The sequence below is a fragment of the Herpailurus yagouaroundi genome, unplaced genomic scaffold, assembly GCF_014898765.1.
Source record: "Herpailurus yagouaroundi ecotype Mexico unplaced genomic scaffold, PumYag 387, whole genome shotgun sequence".
NCBI lineage: Eukaryota > Metazoa > Chordata > Mammalia > Carnivora > Felidae > Herpailurus > Herpailurus yagouaroundi.
The window spans coordinates 1,888,870-1,905,158 of NW_024412604.1; the positions used below are offsets into that span (position 1 = coordinate 1,888,870).

Sequence of the window (16,289 nt, forward strand, 5' to 3'; positions counted from 1 at the left end):
CTGTGTCTCCCTCTCTCTCTGCCCCTCCCCCGTTCATGCTCTGTCTCCCTCTGTCCCAAAAATAAATAAATGTTAAAAAATACACGTTTTAAAAAAAAAAAAAAGAAAGAAAGAAAAAAAAACGTTAAAAAAAAATGAGGAGTCTTCTAAAAATTATCTACTCTTTTTTTCCTTAAAGAATCATTTCAGTACAAGCATGTTGCATTCCTAGTTAGCCTGAAGGGATGTCGCCTTCTTGGCCTAATTTCTTGGTGCAGCGAGGTGCCAGGTGGGCAAGGGAGCATTCTCAGGAGGAAGAAGCGTCCTGGGAATTCAGCTCAGCTTCATGTGGAGTGTGAGACACTGTATGCCCATCACCTTTGTGCTGCGGCCTCGTTGGGGCCTGCCAAAAGGGGTAGTCCGGGAAGACCGCAGCTTCTGTTCAGACCAGAGAGCCAGACCCTGACTCGGAGCTTGCTTAGGCTTGACTTCTCTTCCCCTCCAGTTGAAAAGTAGGTTTTCAGAACACAATTCTGTTCACTTAACACTGTTGCTCGCAAAGTATTTTCCCTATCAGAACCCTCAGCTCACACAGTAGTTATGGTGTTTTTCAAGCCCTTTGAAACCTTTCTTGCAGTATAGGCAGCAAGTACTAGGGAAGGCAGTTGTAGAGGCAGAATACCTGGAAAAGCTGCCACTACTTTGTACCAGAGGGACCTTGGGGTGGCGGGTTCTAAACTCTTTAATGATACTTACAAGTTATCTATGAAATGATTCCTAATAGTCACCTGTCCTACCTGTGTACCCAAGGAAATGTGAAAAAGTCTTAAATAGGTGCCATTAGTAGGCAGTGAGTAGGTTAGAGGTGTCTTCCCCCCCAGTATTGTTTATTACACTGTTTTACGCTTAATTCATAGCAAATACACTGTTGAACGATCACAAATTGCAAATTAGTTACCTACAGAATTGCAAGATTTTATCAATTACAAAAGCTTTTCGAATGAGAATTGATCGTTCACTGGTTGTAAAGGCGTGTCTGGTTTCGGAATCCCTTTCTGTGGCAACAGTCTTTGATCTTGGGTCTAATCCTAAAGTGTCAATGCTGGTGGTTAAGAGCACGGGTTTTGCACTCCAACTCACTTCAGCTGTGGGATTTGGGACAAATTAGCTTTCCTAAGACTCTTTTCTCATACGATAAAGACGATAATGCCATGTGGTAAGAGAATCAAATGAGATAGTACATCTGAATGTCTCTGTATAAGTGTCTTGTACGTAGAAAGCATGCAGTACACGTGCTTATGTTTTATGTTTGGCACGTAGTTTGGAGTGTTCAGCGCTCACTTGTCTGGTGAACCAAGAAAGGGGTCTGAGTAGAGGTCGCTTCTATTAATTTGCTTATGAAAATACCTTCTTGCCTGAATTCGTCTTCTTCCATTACAGATTCAGTTTAAGGAGAAAGTGCTGTGGACCGCAATCACCCTCTTTATCTTCTTAGTATGCTGCCAGGTAAGCACAGCTCACGTCCCAGAATTGGAGTGGGGATGAGAGCAGGCTGGGGCTAAGTGTGCTGACTCCTTCTCTCCACTTGTTTCCAGATTCCCCTGTTTGGAATCATGTCTTCAGATTCAGCTGACCCTTTCTACTGGATGAGAGTGATTCTGGCCTCTAACAGAGGTAGGACCCTGGCCACCTGCACTTCCCTGCAGTGTAGACCTGCCTGGCCTCCCTCAGTTAAATGACAGGCTTTGGCTTTATGCGGAATTCAGAGGGCGTTGGGGAAGAATGTTGGCGTGCTGTGCTGAATAGCCTTAGCAAATGCCAAATTCCGCACCGAGGCCTAATGTCACATTCGGAATTGTATTTGAATGCAACACAAAACCTGTACTAACAAGATTAGTCTAGGTCGTAGAGGATAAAAAAGCATGGAAGAACTAGAATGTGTTTTAAACAGCTGAAATGGCGACATTTGTACCAGTCTTTCTCCTGTTTTGATAACATTCTTTGGAATATGTCATTTATTTCCCTGCAACATTTTTTTTCGTATGTATAGGTTACATGTATGTGTCAAAGAAAATACGTAACGGTGTTTTGTGTACTTGAACCCATTACCTGTGGGGGGAGGATTTTGAACACTTATGTTGATACAGCTTTTGATTAATTCATTTTTTAAATACAGTTCAAATTAAGTTCAAATTCCTTGGAAGTGTAGCTCATTTTAGCATAATGGAAGTAGACGTTTATTCCCATCTAGATACAGTGGTACAGACCTTCTTTCCAAACTCTGGAAATTATTTGAATGTTATCCTGTTTTTATTAACTGATGAAGAGACGAACCTTTCTTATCTCTGTAAAGCCAGAATGAATCTGTTTATGGTGAATTCAAATGCATTCATCTGTTTAAATGCCACGTGACTTCCTAAACAGAATAAGATGTTGCCTGACAGACTGAATGGAACGAATTGAATCACACTCTCATCATTGATATTGGGGGATTATTCTCGAAATTAACTGCCGCTAGCAAACTGAAACACATTGTATACGGTGTTCACAGTCGAATTTTGTTCATTCAGTTATTAATAATTGGTTGCTTTTCCAAGCTCATACTGGCTGTGTTTTGCCTCCCCCTTCCTTCAAGGCACATTGATGGAGCTGGGTATCTCTCCCATTGTCACCTCCGGCCTCATCATGCAGCTCTTGGCTGGTGCCAAAATAATTGAAGTCGGTGACACCCCAAAAGACCGAGCTCTCTTCAATGGAGCCCAAAAGTGTAAGTGAGATTTTGAGTAACGTTCAGATGTCTGTAGTTGGGAATTCAATTTTTCTATAAACAGGTTTACAAAAAAAAAAAAAAACGAGGTAATTTTGTACGAGGTAACCTCCTTGGCCCACCACCTTGTTAGGCTTTGTTAGTGAGAGAGAGCACTTGGATGGGTGGGATGAGGCAGGGGAGAGCAATATCACAGGCCCCAGACACCATGTGATCAAGTGGAAGGAGTGGGGCTTGGAGGTCTCACTCTTCCTTACCACTTAACCACTTCGAAGGAGATACTTCAGAGCTGTTGTAAGAATTCAGTTGAACAGTGTGTGTAAAACCTCTCTCAGTGCCTGGCACACAGTAGTTATTCTACAAGTGTTGTTTTCCTTCTTCTGGGAGTTTGAAAGGATTGAACTTAGGGGAAAAGGATCCTCTCAGTCCAACTCTGCTATTTCCTAGCTCTGTGGCCTCGCACAAAGTTAGGTGACAGCTCTGAAGTCTCAGTGTTTTCATCTGTAAAAGTAAGCAGAATATTGGTATTTGCTTTATGGCAAATAACGTGTTACTAGTAACAGTGAGTGGGCCTCAGAATTAACCACATTCAGCCTCTGAAGTGGAATGTGTTAACTAGGAAACGACGTTTACAGTTTCCTCTGCAGCCGTGTTTTCTTCCACACCAGCATGTTTTACAGATCTTAAGTTAGGAGGTTAAGTGACTGAACAAGAAAGACTAAGCCAATTCAGACATGTCAGTTTCAGACACAAATCAGGATTGAAAAGGATATACGTAAATATTTTTCAAAAGTACAAACCAGCTGTTTTCTCTTCAGTCTTGGACAATTTTTTGAAATTTTTCTGTCTTAAGACTTCAGTTTTATTAGGCACTTTTAAAAAAGTCCATGGAACATTGCATGGAAACTATATCTGATAGGTACTTGGAAATAAAATTGTCTTTTATGTGCAAACTAAGCAGAAAAGGGAAATTGAGTCCCAAACCCATTTGGTTTCGTGGAACCAATAAAAACGAGTGGATTCCATTGTGCCTAACAATGGAGTGTCATCAGGTACAAGAAACAAACACGTCTGCATGCAAAAAGAAAAGTGTCTTAGGCCAGAAGACCTTTGTGGCAGAGGAAACCCGGTAACTAAATTGATGGCACTGTGAAGTTTTTCCTTAAAAAACACATGAACTACAAACTGGGAAGGGGTCACTTTATCCCAGAGTTAATAATATTCAGTGTTTTGGACTCAGACCCAGATGAGCCTGGAGAGGGCCCCGGCATGGACTTCAGTTAAGGAGCTCTCCCAAGCCCCAGCGACCTACCCTGAGTTCAGGTGCTTCAGGTCAGCACCATCACCAAATCAGGTGTCTCTGGATGTCATCTTCTCTGATTCCCTGACACCTTTTTATCGAGAACTAGATTTGTCACGTTTCAACTTTTTCTCCTGCCGTCACTGAAAGGAAAGTGAATTTAGGAGAAGCTGAAATTGACGAGCCTGCGTGCTTTTGTTAGAAGGCATTTGAATTACCTTGTGCTTTGGCCATGGGGCTGTTGAGTGTTTCCTGGACCAATCTCCTTGCAGGCAGTATCCATATTCTTCCTCTCCACCTTCGTCTTCCGCTGTGCCTGGCACACAGATGGTGTTTAGTAACTGTTCTCTCCTGGACCATGCAATGTCACTTTGAACACCGTTTTCTTTTCATTTCCAGTATTCGGCATGATCATTACTATCGGCCAGTCCATCGTGTATGTGATGACAGGAATGTACGGAGACCCTTCTGAGATGGGTGCTGGAATCTGCCTGTTAATCACCATCCAGGTAATTGCTACTCTGACATATGCCCCCTTTTTTTTTTTTTTTTAATTTTTTTTTTTTTCAACGTTTATTTATTTTTGGGACAGAGAGAGACAGAGCATGAACGGGCGAGGGGCAGAGAGAGAGGGAGACACAGAATCAGAAACAGGCTCCAGGCTCTGAGCCATCAGCCCAGAGCCCGACGCGGGGCTCGAACTCACGGACTGCGAGATCGTGACCTGGCTGAAGTCGGACGCTTAACCGGCTGCGCCACCCAGGCGCCCCACATATGCCCCCTTTTGAGTAGTCCCTCACACGCACTTAGACTTCCCACATGACAAATCTGAGGCATGCCTAAAATAAGCAGGAGAGGAAGCCGGAGCCCCTGTGTTGGCCTTTCTGAGTTCACCAGAGGAAGGCTGTACTCTCCGAGGCCTACTCTGCCTTTAGCATTTATATCGGGGAAGGCCGTTACTGCAGAAGGAGAGAACTATGCCCGTGAAGAACAGAAGTGCGTAGTCTGTTTGGGTTTTTAATTTTTTTTTTCTTTTTTTAATTTTCACAGCTCTTCGTCGCTGGCTTAATTGTCTTACTTTTGGATGAACTTCTGCAAAAAGGGTACGGCCTGGGCTCTGGGATTTCCCTCTTCATTGCCACTAACATCTGCGAGACCATTGTGTGGAAGGCGTTCAGCCCCACCACTGTGAACACCGGCCGAGGTAAGGGCCCTGGCCTTCTCTGGGGATGGGGTTCAGTAAAAAGTACCAATGTGCGCAAAGCAGGAAACAGTAGTTCCCCCCCCTTCCAAGGAAAAATTTTCGGTTTTAGGTACATCTCTTCTGATTTTTCTCTGTGGATCTGCAGAGTTGTTTTCGTTGGTTTGGTTTGCTTTGGTTTGGTTTAGAGTAACTTCTATCTGTAGAAATTTTTAAACACAGATAGGTTTGTGCTCATAAACAAACGTAATTTGCCTTTTTCATGTGAGCGTTTCATGGACATTTGCCATGCTGGAATAAATAGCTCTGGCTCATTTTCCTTAACACAGTATGGACTTCTGTTGCGAAGCTAAAGCAACACTTGTCATAACCAGTTTTTTTCCGATGGACACTGAGGTTGTTTCCAGTTCCACTGTTGTTACAGCACATCCACACACATTCATCTTGACGTATTTTGGTAGTTGCTCACAGAAAATATGTTTTTAAAAATGAAATTACTGCACTTGGTCATGCAAAGGGCAGTTTTGTGAGAAAGGTCTGAACTTGGAGCTCACCGGGGTTTAAATCCTGGCTGTTGCTGGTAGTTTTAAGTGGCCATGGGTGCCAAGATTAAGTGAGAAATAACATGAACTCAGTGATATGTGGTTCAAAGTAGGGGCATACCGCATGTAGGTGTTCCATGTTATACCTATAAGGAAGGGAAATCTTGTTATAGGCAGTGTTTTTAACAAAACTTTCTAAACATTTAGGGAAGTATGACTTATTAGAAAAGGAAAATCAAGTTTTTTTCATCACTAAATATGCTGTTCACTCGGAAGAGTCCCATGAGAAGTCAATATTCATGCATATTTGAGTATTTTTCTTTGAACTGACTGCTGGAAGCAGTCCCTGGCCTCCAGAGACCACATGGTCTCATTTGTGAGACTGAAAGTAGGTCCCTGGACAAATGAGGGCCACTTACATCCCATAGATTACAAGGAAAAGAGTGTAACTGGACATAGGAAATGTCAGAAGGGCCTCAGGAGTAGACAGGAGCAGACTTGATTCCTCCCTGGGCACTTCCCGGAATTTTAGGAAATTCAGGGCAGATTAGGAGAAGCTGGAAGGTGGGAAGGAGGTCAGGGTTTTTCAGGAATGGGTGTGAGAAGGCAGGACGGTGAAGGGATAGTAGAAGCCACCAGCCAGGGCTTTCTGGCCACTGTGCCACCCTCTATTCAGGAGCAGGCCATGAGGCACTGAGAGTTGGGGTGTGGAAGGAATGATTCACCCTGGACTGGGGGAGATGGGCAGAGAGCAAAGCCAGGGAGCTAATTAGTCCTTCAGCTTTGATTAGCCAACCTGTCATAGAAAACATTGAGCGAGGGCACGAGGAGAACAGCGTGTAAGAGGTGGGACAATGGAGGTTCTTTCGAGGGTGATGGAAAATTGTGAAGCAAAGTCAGGTTTGTTTCTGGTTTTAAAATTGTCATGCTGTCAGCTGGTAGTTTTGGGACCGAGCTGGAGAGATGATGCAGCCAGGAAGGGTCACTCCACAGCCACGTGTGTGGGCGGTGAGTGTCACCGTGGGAGCCATGGGGTGAAGGGAACAGGAGAGGGGGTTCGTGAGGACTGGACCCTGGAGGAGGGCACAGGTCACAGAGGTCACAGGACTGAGAAGGCAGCATGGCAGCACATCTGAAACTCTGTTGGGCACATGGAAATAGGTTACTTACTGTGACCCTCTCAGGTCTGGGAGAATAGCCATTCCGTGGGCAAGTGGGGACAGCACAAATGGGATTAGCAGGGACCATGCAGGTACAAAACTGCCTGTGCCCTCGAAGTGACACTTCACCCTCGGAAACCCAGTCTTGTTCCCAGAGATTCAGCAGGTAACGAATTTTGAGAAATGATTGTATTAAAAATTAGGAGAACTACAGCTTAACCCTGGCATCACCCTTCACTGAAAAAGTATTGGCCAGGCATCTATTAAGGACCAGGCGCTGTTCTAGGCACTGGGAATATGAAGTGAGCCGAGTACTGTGTAGGTTAGGGGTTGGGACAGGTACCTTGGGGAAAAACAAGGCAGAGGAAAAAGATGGAAATGCCAGGAAGCTTGTCGCAGGCTTAGTCTAGCTGATCAAGAAGATTCCCCCACCCCCACCATGTCCATCCTCCCCACCCTCCGTTGGAGCAAAGTCCTTTAGAGGGGAGGGAGCCCCGTGACTGTGGGGGAAGAATGTCCCATGTGGAGGGAACGAGCAGCTACAAAGGCCCTAAGGTGGGAATGTAGCCGGTGTTCCAGGTCAGCTGGCGCAGAATGAAGAAGGGGGAGAGGAGTCAGAGTTGAGATCAGAGGTGTGGGGGTGGGGCAGTATTGACAGAGGGCAGAGGGTGTTCCCCCTTCCTGGGCAGCTGGAGTGTCCTCTGTGAAGTACGCGCTTGTCCTGGCTCCAGCTTTAAGATCCCTGAACTCTGTGCCCTAGGAAGATGGGCCAGTCACATGACTGAGGACGGCATCATAGGGTGAGGGGAGGAATTCCTGACAGTTGGGAACAAGTGTTGCTTCCATAGAAGCTACATCCAGAAGGTCAGTGGTGATGCCCATTAGATGGTTGACCTAAAGTGTCGTCTCAGAACAGTCCAGGAGAAGCCAGAGGGAGACGCGACGTGTGGCACCAGTCACCACGCGTCAGAAACTTGAGCAAACGCTGTCGCAGCACAGGACCAAGGCGCACCGCATGCCACTGTTCCCAGTACCCGCTACCAGTCCTCGGAGACCGTGGCCTGGATGTGGCACTAGCTTTGTGCATGAGTGCCAGACGTCTGTCACAGGATAGTTAGACTGTCCTGGGTCAGCAGTGGTCAATCACAGTAATGCAATGCTCCCGTTTCTGGCGTTAGCTTTTGTGTGTTCAGTTTATGTAAATTTCCTGAAAACGTATACACCCCTAGGCCTTGCTGCTGCCCTGTGCACCCAGGCCCTCTCACTTGCCCCTGTGCTGCCTGCTCCTCAGGTCAGGTGCCCACGCTTGCTCCTTTTCCTTCGGTGTCTGGGTAAGCTCAGTCTGCCTCGGGGCCTTGGTTTCTTGGCCCTGTGACCGGGTGCCTCCTTCCACACCCTCTCAGGGTGAGGCGTGAACTCGGATTTGGATCCGCCATGTGGTAGGCACACGTGTGGTCCTTTCCGCTCAGCTGTCCATGTAGGGAGCAGAGTCCGAGCCCCGCCTTGTCAGGGCCAGCCTGCTCCTCGTGCTGCCAGCGTCTCCAGGAGGAGGATCTGACAGCTGGGAGGCCACTCTGCAGTGGAGACCCCTTCAGCGGGAGTTCAGCGGACCCTGCCGGTGTGATTTCGTAATCAATCATCATGCCAGGCATCTGGTAGCCATTGACTCCTATATGTCAAAGACTTGAGATCAGTTAAGTCAAAAGGTAGAATGGCCCATTTCTGCAGGTTACAGGATGAGAGAGGTGTGAGAGAACTCTCTCCCTGTGGTTATAGGAGCAGGCACTGCGAATGGTAGGGCTTACTCTTTTTGGCTACCAAGATCCTTAGAGCCAAATTGAGTTGGTGGTTTGTTTCTTTACCACATGCGTCCTCTCCTTCGCCAACAGGAATGGAATTCGAAGGTGCCATCATCGCACTGTTCCATCTGCTGGCCACACGCACTGACAAGGTCCGAGCCCTTCGAGAGGCCTTCTACCGCCAGAATCTCCCCAACCTCATGAACCTGATCGCCACCATCTTCGTCTTCGCAGTGGTGATCTATTTCCAGGTGCGTCTAGATCCGGCCACGGCGAGTTTTGATGGACTGCATTTAAGTTTCAGAGCGCCTTGGTGTGCGTGTCCCCCATCCACGCCCCGGGGTGGCGCACATCCCATTGCGTCGCACTGAAATGAGATGGCGTTTGAAGGGCACGCATTCCATGTGAGCGGCACAGGTTCCTCCCACTGAGTCAGAACTTGACTGCGCTAAACACAGTTTAGGCAGAACGCTCCTGAAACCGTGTTCCCTTGGGTCGGGCCTGTCAGCAGACAGAGAAGATCTATCTTTAAGTACTTAGTTCAGGGGAAATGAGAAGTAACCAAGCTCTAAAACCTCGTCTGTGTGTTATCCAAAGGTTGTGTAGTAATTGCAGGCAGTAGCCTCATCTTGGAAAAGGCCTTCCTCTTACCTTCCAAATTATCAGTCTGTGTCACACGCGTCTGCACGAGGGACTTGAACAGCTGGGGTCAGATTAATCTTTTTATTTTTTGATTGGCTGCTTTGTATTCTGGTATTTATTTTAAAAATTTTTTTTTGTTTGTTTGTTTTTCAACGTTTATTTATTTTTGGGACAGAGAGAGACAGAGCATGAACGGGGGAGGGGCAGAGAGAGAGGGAGACACAGAATCGGAAACAGGCTCCAGGCTCTGAGCCATCAGCCCAGAGCCTGACGCGGGGCTCGAACTCACGGACCGCGAGATCGTGACCTGGCTGAAGTCGGACGCTTAACCGACTGCGCCACCCAGGCGCCCCTCTGGTATTTATTGATAAGGAGGGACAACAGTTGAGGAAGCAGTCGAAAGGGTATTTAAACCAGGCAAATGCTTTTTCTGAGGGCTTAACAGTTCTGGTCCTTCAGCTGAGACTTAGAAGCCTCGTTACTAACAAGTGGACTTATTGGGGGCTTGGCAACTACTTGCACTTGGAGCGTGAACATTTTATTTGAAATCGTATGTATTCTGAGCCCTGTTCTAGGCACTGGGAGTTTGTGAAAACAATAGAAAAGAAACCCTTTCTCTTCTCAGGGGTTTCAGAGGGAGAGGCTGAATTCCTAGAAGAGCTTAGCTTTTCTGTTTATGATCAGAAATGTCCTAAAAGGCTGTTGTGGGGAGTGAGGCAGAGGCCGTGGTGGCCACAGAAAGCACAGGCGAGGGAGGCGTCCCTGGGACTCAGGCGCACGTCTCTCTGGATTCTCTCTGAATCCTGCAGAGAGGTGAATGTGACGTGCTGGACTTTGGTTTTTGACAAAAGTGGGATTATTTCAGTCTGGTGGGGTTTGGTGCGTGTTTACGCCAGTGTTTCTAGGAACCTTCTGTTCAGGTGCCCCCAGGTGGGGAGGCGGGTAAGGCAGGGCCACAAGAGCCCCGGAACCCATGCTCCGGGCCGGCTCTCTCGAGGCTGTCCCCGGTTGCGCCATGCCGGGCCGTCCTGGGCAACCGGCCGGATGAGGCTCTGAGGGCCATTTCGCTCTGTTTGGCTCTTCAGGGCTTCCGCGTGGACCTGCCCATCAAGTCGGCCCGGTACCGAGGCCAGTACAACACGTACCCTATCAAGCTCTTCTACACCTCCAACATCCCCATCATCCTGCAGTCCGCCCTGGTGTCCAACCTGTACGTCATCTCCCAGATGCTGTCCGCCCGCTTCAGTGGCAACCTGCTGGTCAGCCTCCTCGGCACTTGGTCTGTAAGTACAGCTACTCGAAGCAGTCTGTGTCAGTGCTGTGGCAAGTGGCAGTGTGTGCGTCCGTGTGTCTTGCTCTTGATCAAATATGTCACCCAGAGGTTTTTCCTAATCGTGCCTTTTACAAATTCAGTGTGTTAAATTTTCTTGTCCGTGTGTGAACCGCACTGCGGGCACTTGAGCAAAACTGCCTTCCGTCTGCTCGGAACTATTTGTGTCTTGATGCTAAGGTATGACAAGGTGGCACCCATAGGTTTTCCGCGTATTCTTTCCAGGATACTTCTTCCGGGGGTCCCGCACGTGCTTATCCGGTTGGTGGCCTGTGCTATTACCTGTCCCCTCCAGAGTCTTTCGGCTCTGTGCTAGAAGACCCCGTCCATGCCGTGGTGTACATAGTGTTCATGCTCGGTTCTTGTGCATTCTTCTCCAAAACTTGGATTGAGGTCTCGGGCTCCTCCGCCAAAGATGTGAGTAGAAGTTACAGTAGGGTGCTGGACAAGCGGTTAAATGGGGAAGCAGTGGCCGTCACCCCTTAGTGGCATACAGAGTATCCAGTCCTCATGTCTTCCTGAGAGAGCGGTCTGTGAATGCCCGCACACCCCTCGTCCTATTGCGGGGCAATTGTGAAGCGTTGATAGCCAGAGATAAAGCCCAAAAGTAAATGAGCACTTGGTTTGGGAAGCTGGAGCCAAACTGTGGGACTCGCCTTTGCAGCAGGTGTCAGGGTTACCCGTGTGAGCGCTGAGGGGGGTGGAAGCGGAAAGTGGTGAGGGCCGAGTGCCGCCAGGAGACCGCTGCCTTCCCTTCAATTTCAAGTTTAGAGTTTAACGTTGTCTCTTTGGTGGACGTCACGCAGGTTGCAAAGCAGCTAAAGGAGCAGCAGATGGTGATGAGGGGCCACCGAGAGACTTCCATGGTCCATGAGCTCAATCGGTGAGTGCTGGCCCCAGGTCCCCAGACTCTGTGTTTGTGGTTTCCTTACACACTCAGCATCCTGATCGGGCTTAGGGACTTCGGGTTTATTAACTCTTACCCTTGGGTAATGGGATAGGAAAGACCCCTGCGTCTGTAACTGTGAGCTTGCCAGCTGCTGGAGACCGGAAATAGAAAAAGTAAGTGCGTGTAGCCCCTCTCCTCGGAGAAGGAGCCACCAGGGAGCAAGGCAGCGGCACACGGCCCCACCGTCACAGGACGATGAGCTGGCCACTGGGGCACGGGGACCCCGCTTATGCTCTGAGTGCAGATGAGGGCCAAGGTGGAGGTGAGGCTAACAAGGCTGCACAGGGAAGGGGCAGCACCCCGGGTCCCTTCAGGAAGCTCAGCGCTGGAGGCAGACCCACCAGAGGGAGGTGAGGCTGACTGAGAGGCCGCTGTGGGAATTTGGGTGAGCATGGCGGCATGGGGTCCCGAGTGCTACAGGGACTTGGGGACGTGGAGGAGAGGCTGGCTGCAGTGCTCGGTAACCAGCTGCAGGAGGAGGGTGTGGGGGTTTGGGGTTGGAGAAAGCTCCAGGCTGGCCCCTAGGGTGCTTACGCATCACCGTGCTGTCCGCATCCCCTCTTCATAGACAGGCGGTTACAGTGTGAGCTGTCTCTGGGGGCTGCACGGGTATCTCAAGCTTTTCAAGCCATTAGCCTCTGTTGTGAGTTCTTACTTCTTCCAATGCCTCTGGGAAGCAGCCGTGCACAGTACACGAATGAAGGAGGCTGTGTTCCTGGAAAACCGTTCACAGAATGAGGTGGCCGACAAGGTTTGTCCTGTGGCCTGTAGCTTGCTCACCTCGCCTAAAGGAAGCAACCACAGGGGAAGCCAATGCTGCAAGTGTCGGATTGTTTCCAGATCTCTAGCAGGGCAGTTTTAAGAATTCTCTGAGCCCTCTGCATTGATGTCACTGTTCGGTCATAATAGGTTGCAAGCCACGTGGGAAATTTTAAATTTTCTAGCGGCCACCTGAAAAAAGTAAGAATATACCTGAAACTAATAAAATGTCGTATGTAGACTATATCTTAAAAAGAAACTGGTGAAATGAAATTTCATGGTATATTTTATTTAATCCAGTTATGTCCAGAATATCATTTTGTAACTTGCAGTTAACATAAGAAAAAGCATATTGAGATTTTATGTTCTTGTCTTCAAAACCTCACGTGAGGCCTTTACCATCTCGATCTGGACTAGTCCCGTTTCACGAGCCATACACGGCACTCACTGGACAGCACAGCCCCAGTCTAGACCAACAAGCCATGACGTAGGTGAAGGTTCAAGGAGGTAGTGGAGTAGCCTCTAAGGAGTCAGGGTCTTGAATCAGAGGTGGGCATGTCGGATGGCCCGGCCGGGGGACTCTGCATGGTGCCATGTGGCTGACCGGCCCCCCTGCTCCCCAGGTACATCCCCACCGCCGCAGCCTTCGGCGGGCTGTGCATCGGGGCCCTCTCCGTCCTGGCCGATTTCCTGGGCGCCATCGGGTCTGGAACCGGGATCTTGCTCGCGGTCACGATCATCTACCAGTACTTTGAAATCTTCGTGAAGGAGCAGAGCGAGGTCGGCAGCATGGGGGCCCTTCTGTTCTGAGCCCTGTCTCCCCGGACCAGGGAGAGGGGCCGTGCACGGAATTGTGGGGGAAGGGAACAGCGAGACCTCACCGTGGGGTGCTCATCACAGGGAGTGCTGCTACGGCACCGGGACTTTTGTTTAATAATGGTTTTGAATTTCATATTCTTTCATTCCACTTTGTAAAGTGCTAGAATTTTTCCAGTTTGAAATTTTGCTTTTTATTCTGGCATTGGCAGAAAGAACGGTAGAACTGAGGTTTTATTGAGCTGACTGCCAGAGGTGGGGGTGGTAAGTGACCGTCCCCAAGTGTCCATGTAACTTTTGTTGTAACCTTTGCACCTGCTCAGTGCCGTAGGCGGCTGCAGTGGTCTGAGCTGTTCCCCCACCAAGGGAATGTCCTGTTGGTTAGAAGCACAAACCCTGTGGCAGTGTCTACGTCGTGGCCACAGGGCACGAGGCTGAGAGCAAATCATGTTTTCTGGAGGACTCACTAGTGAGTCCCTTTCACAATCAGGGGTGGGAATATCTGGCTTAAAACTGTTTTTCTGGAAGACACAATTGTCTTCCTTTTTTATAAGTAGTTTTTTAGGACCAAGCTTCTTCCAAAAGAAAGGGATGGATTTTCCAGAAGACGCTCTTGGGCCGTCTGTTAATTTTTCTGCATGTGCCTGTTGGCTCTTCTCATTGACTGTTCTAGTCGGGCTTTGAGGCTGAAAAGCACAGAGTCGGCTTGGCTCCACCATGTCTGTCTGTAGTCGGTTTGTGTCCCCTGATCGAGCGGGGCCAGGAGTCACCAGCTTTTATGGCGTTGTGGCTGACCCAAGCCAGGTGGACGTTGCATAGAGGTCCCTTGGAGTGATGTGTGTCTGTCCAGTCCTTCTGGTTGTCGCCGGACGGGCCTCCCGCTCACCCCTAGGAGACGTACACAGACGTGGAAAGGCAGCAGCTTGGCTGTCGCAGCACCGCTGCCTTCCAGGCTGAGGACTTCCTATCATGTTTTTAGCACTTTTTTAATTGTGCCTGGGACCAAATGCATGTAAAGTAAGTGACTAGATGCCACCCGTCTCCTGTCGACTTCCATCGGGACCACCCAGCAGAGAGGAAGACTCCGGGTCAGAGGGCTTCGGGTTTTTTGGTGTTTGGGTTTCGTTTTGTTTTGTTTTTTTGTAAGTGGCTCCAGTGTGTTTGGAATGAAAAGACTCACAATTATGTCTAAATTAAGTGCTGTTTGCAGTAACAGAGGACCTAGATTTTAGGAATTGGAACCTTTTCTGAGGCCTTTAGGAAGGCTCCTCAGGGGACAGGCTGTGCTTGGCAGCAGGGACAGCAGAGTCGGGCACCGCAACCCTGAGGGGTTCTCACCGGAAGACGCCCCGGTTCTAAAAAGGGAGCACCTGGGGCCCTGCGGAAGGAGACGCCCCACCAGCAGCAGGCACACAGCGGCCTTCGAAGCACAGAGCCATGGTCACGACTCAGCAGAGGTGACAGGGCCGGCGCCTGTCTGAGTCGGAGTCCTAGGAGACCTCACTAGCAGCGCTAACCAGGAAACAAACCGACCGAGGGACAAAAAGCGACTTGCCTAAAGCCACCCGGCAAGCCAGCGGCAGAACCAGGATGGGCCCGGCAGGTCTGTCGACCCCCAGTCCAGGGCATACCACCATATCACACGTGGCCTTGTCAGACCCAGTCCTGAGCAGAGACTCCATGCCTCCCCGCGACGCACAGTCTGCGCGAGCCCGTGCGTGGCAACGCCGGGAGCGCCCGCCTCGTGGGTGGGGCCCCGCGGGGCTCGTGCTCTGTGGTCCATGATCATGGTGGGTGGGGGCCGACCCCAGCTTCCAGGGGACTGTCACTGTGGATGCCGTAATGGCATAACTGAGTTAAGGTGAATAAGTGACAAATAAAGCCAACTTTTTACAAGCCACTTGGTCACGTTCTCTTGGTTTACAGTTCCCAGGAAGGCAGGTGAGAGAAGAGCTGGGTGCCCTTCGGGTGTGTGTGAGGCGTGGTTGAGTCCTGGTTTTGCACGGGGTGCCCCAGTCTCCACTAGACGGAAGTCCCTCCCTGGGCAGGCGTAGCCCCTGGAAAACATGCTTCTCCTGGGGGGGTGTCAGCTGCACGCCCAGGGTTTTGATGAAGAGAAACACGGGTGAAGTGCCGGGTTCTCCCGGAAGCGAGGGAGTAGATGGGTGTCACCCCTGTGAACGCAGCCCATCACGCTGTACCCACGCAGCGCCCTCCCGCCCTGTCCAGGCCAAGGGGTACCGTTGCCCTAGGCTGTGACGGCAGACATCGCTATACATCCAGCCACTGATCAGCCGGACCTGTAGCTAAGCCAGGAGGGTCTCCATCCTGTCCTGGACCCCAGCATCACGCGGATGGCGGGGGCCGACATGATGACTGCTCCCCTGGGATGGGCGTGTGGAAGTCTTCCCGAGGGATTCCACCTGAGGAGAATAGCGCATGTTCCCAGGGTGATGTGAGAGGAAAACTTCCCACTTGCCTGCCTGGTTTTGAAGCTGACAAGCTTCTCCTGGACGGTGCCTCACCCCGAACCCTCTGCCACCACCACCGGCCTTGGTGCTGCCTCAGTGACTCCTGAGTGACCGGTGGGCAGGACCCTTTCTCCTTAGCTGGGCTCCAGCCTCGGTGTTCCAAGGACAACCTTAGACTTTGTCTTGGAAAACCGATTTCTGGGGCACCTGGGTGGCTCAGTCGGTTAAGTGTCCAACTGTCAATCCCAGCTCAGGTCTTAATCTTTGGGTCATGAGTTCAAGCCCCACATGGGGCTTCACGCTGGATGTGGAGACTACTTTAAAAAAAAAACAAAAAACAAAGAACTTCTGATTTCTGAGATGGGCTTGGGCCAGGGCAGGATGTCCCTCTGGGACCCCTGGAGGGACAGGTGTTGGAGCCTGACCCTGCAGAAGCCCCCTGTCAGAGCTGGGCTGAGGCTGCGCCCAAGATGGGGTGTGTGGCCAACCTGCCCTGTGCTCCCTCCAGACTGCTGGCTGCCGGAATGGGCTGAGACCCCCGATGGGAGCCAGGCAAGCAGGTAGGGTCCCCGGC

The 16,289-nt window shown here is 49.9% G+C and overlaps 1 protein-coding gene across 1 annotated transcript in view; it reads left to right on the forward strand.

The window, feature by feature from the left end:
* Positions 1–15,144, forward strand: part of SEC61A1 (SEC61 translocon subunit alpha 1) — a 17,205-nt gene extending 2,061 nt beyond the window's left edge. The window contains exons 3-12 of the mRNA XM_040463299.1: positions 1,420–1,485; positions 1,575–1,653; positions 2,615–2,746; positions 4,446–4,555; positions 5,097–5,250; positions 8,839–8,999; positions 10,476–10,673; positions 10,946–11,137; positions 11,527–11,603; positions 13,052–15,144. Coding sequence (XP_040319233.1) covers positions 1,420–1,485; positions 1,575–1,653; positions 2,615–2,746; positions 4,446–4,555; positions 5,097–5,250; positions 8,839–8,999; positions 10,476–10,673; positions 10,946–11,137; positions 11,527–11,603; positions 13,052–13,238 — 1,356 coding nt within the window. The 3' untranslated portion in view covers positions 13,239–15,144. The remainder of the gene's footprint in view (positions 1–1,419; positions 1,486–1,574; positions 1,654–2,614; positions 2,747–4,445; positions 4,556–5,096; positions 5,251–8,838; positions 9,000–10,475; positions 10,674–10,945; positions 11,138–11,526; positions 11,604–13,051) is intronic.
* Positions 15,145–16,289: the final 1,145 nt, after the last annotated feature.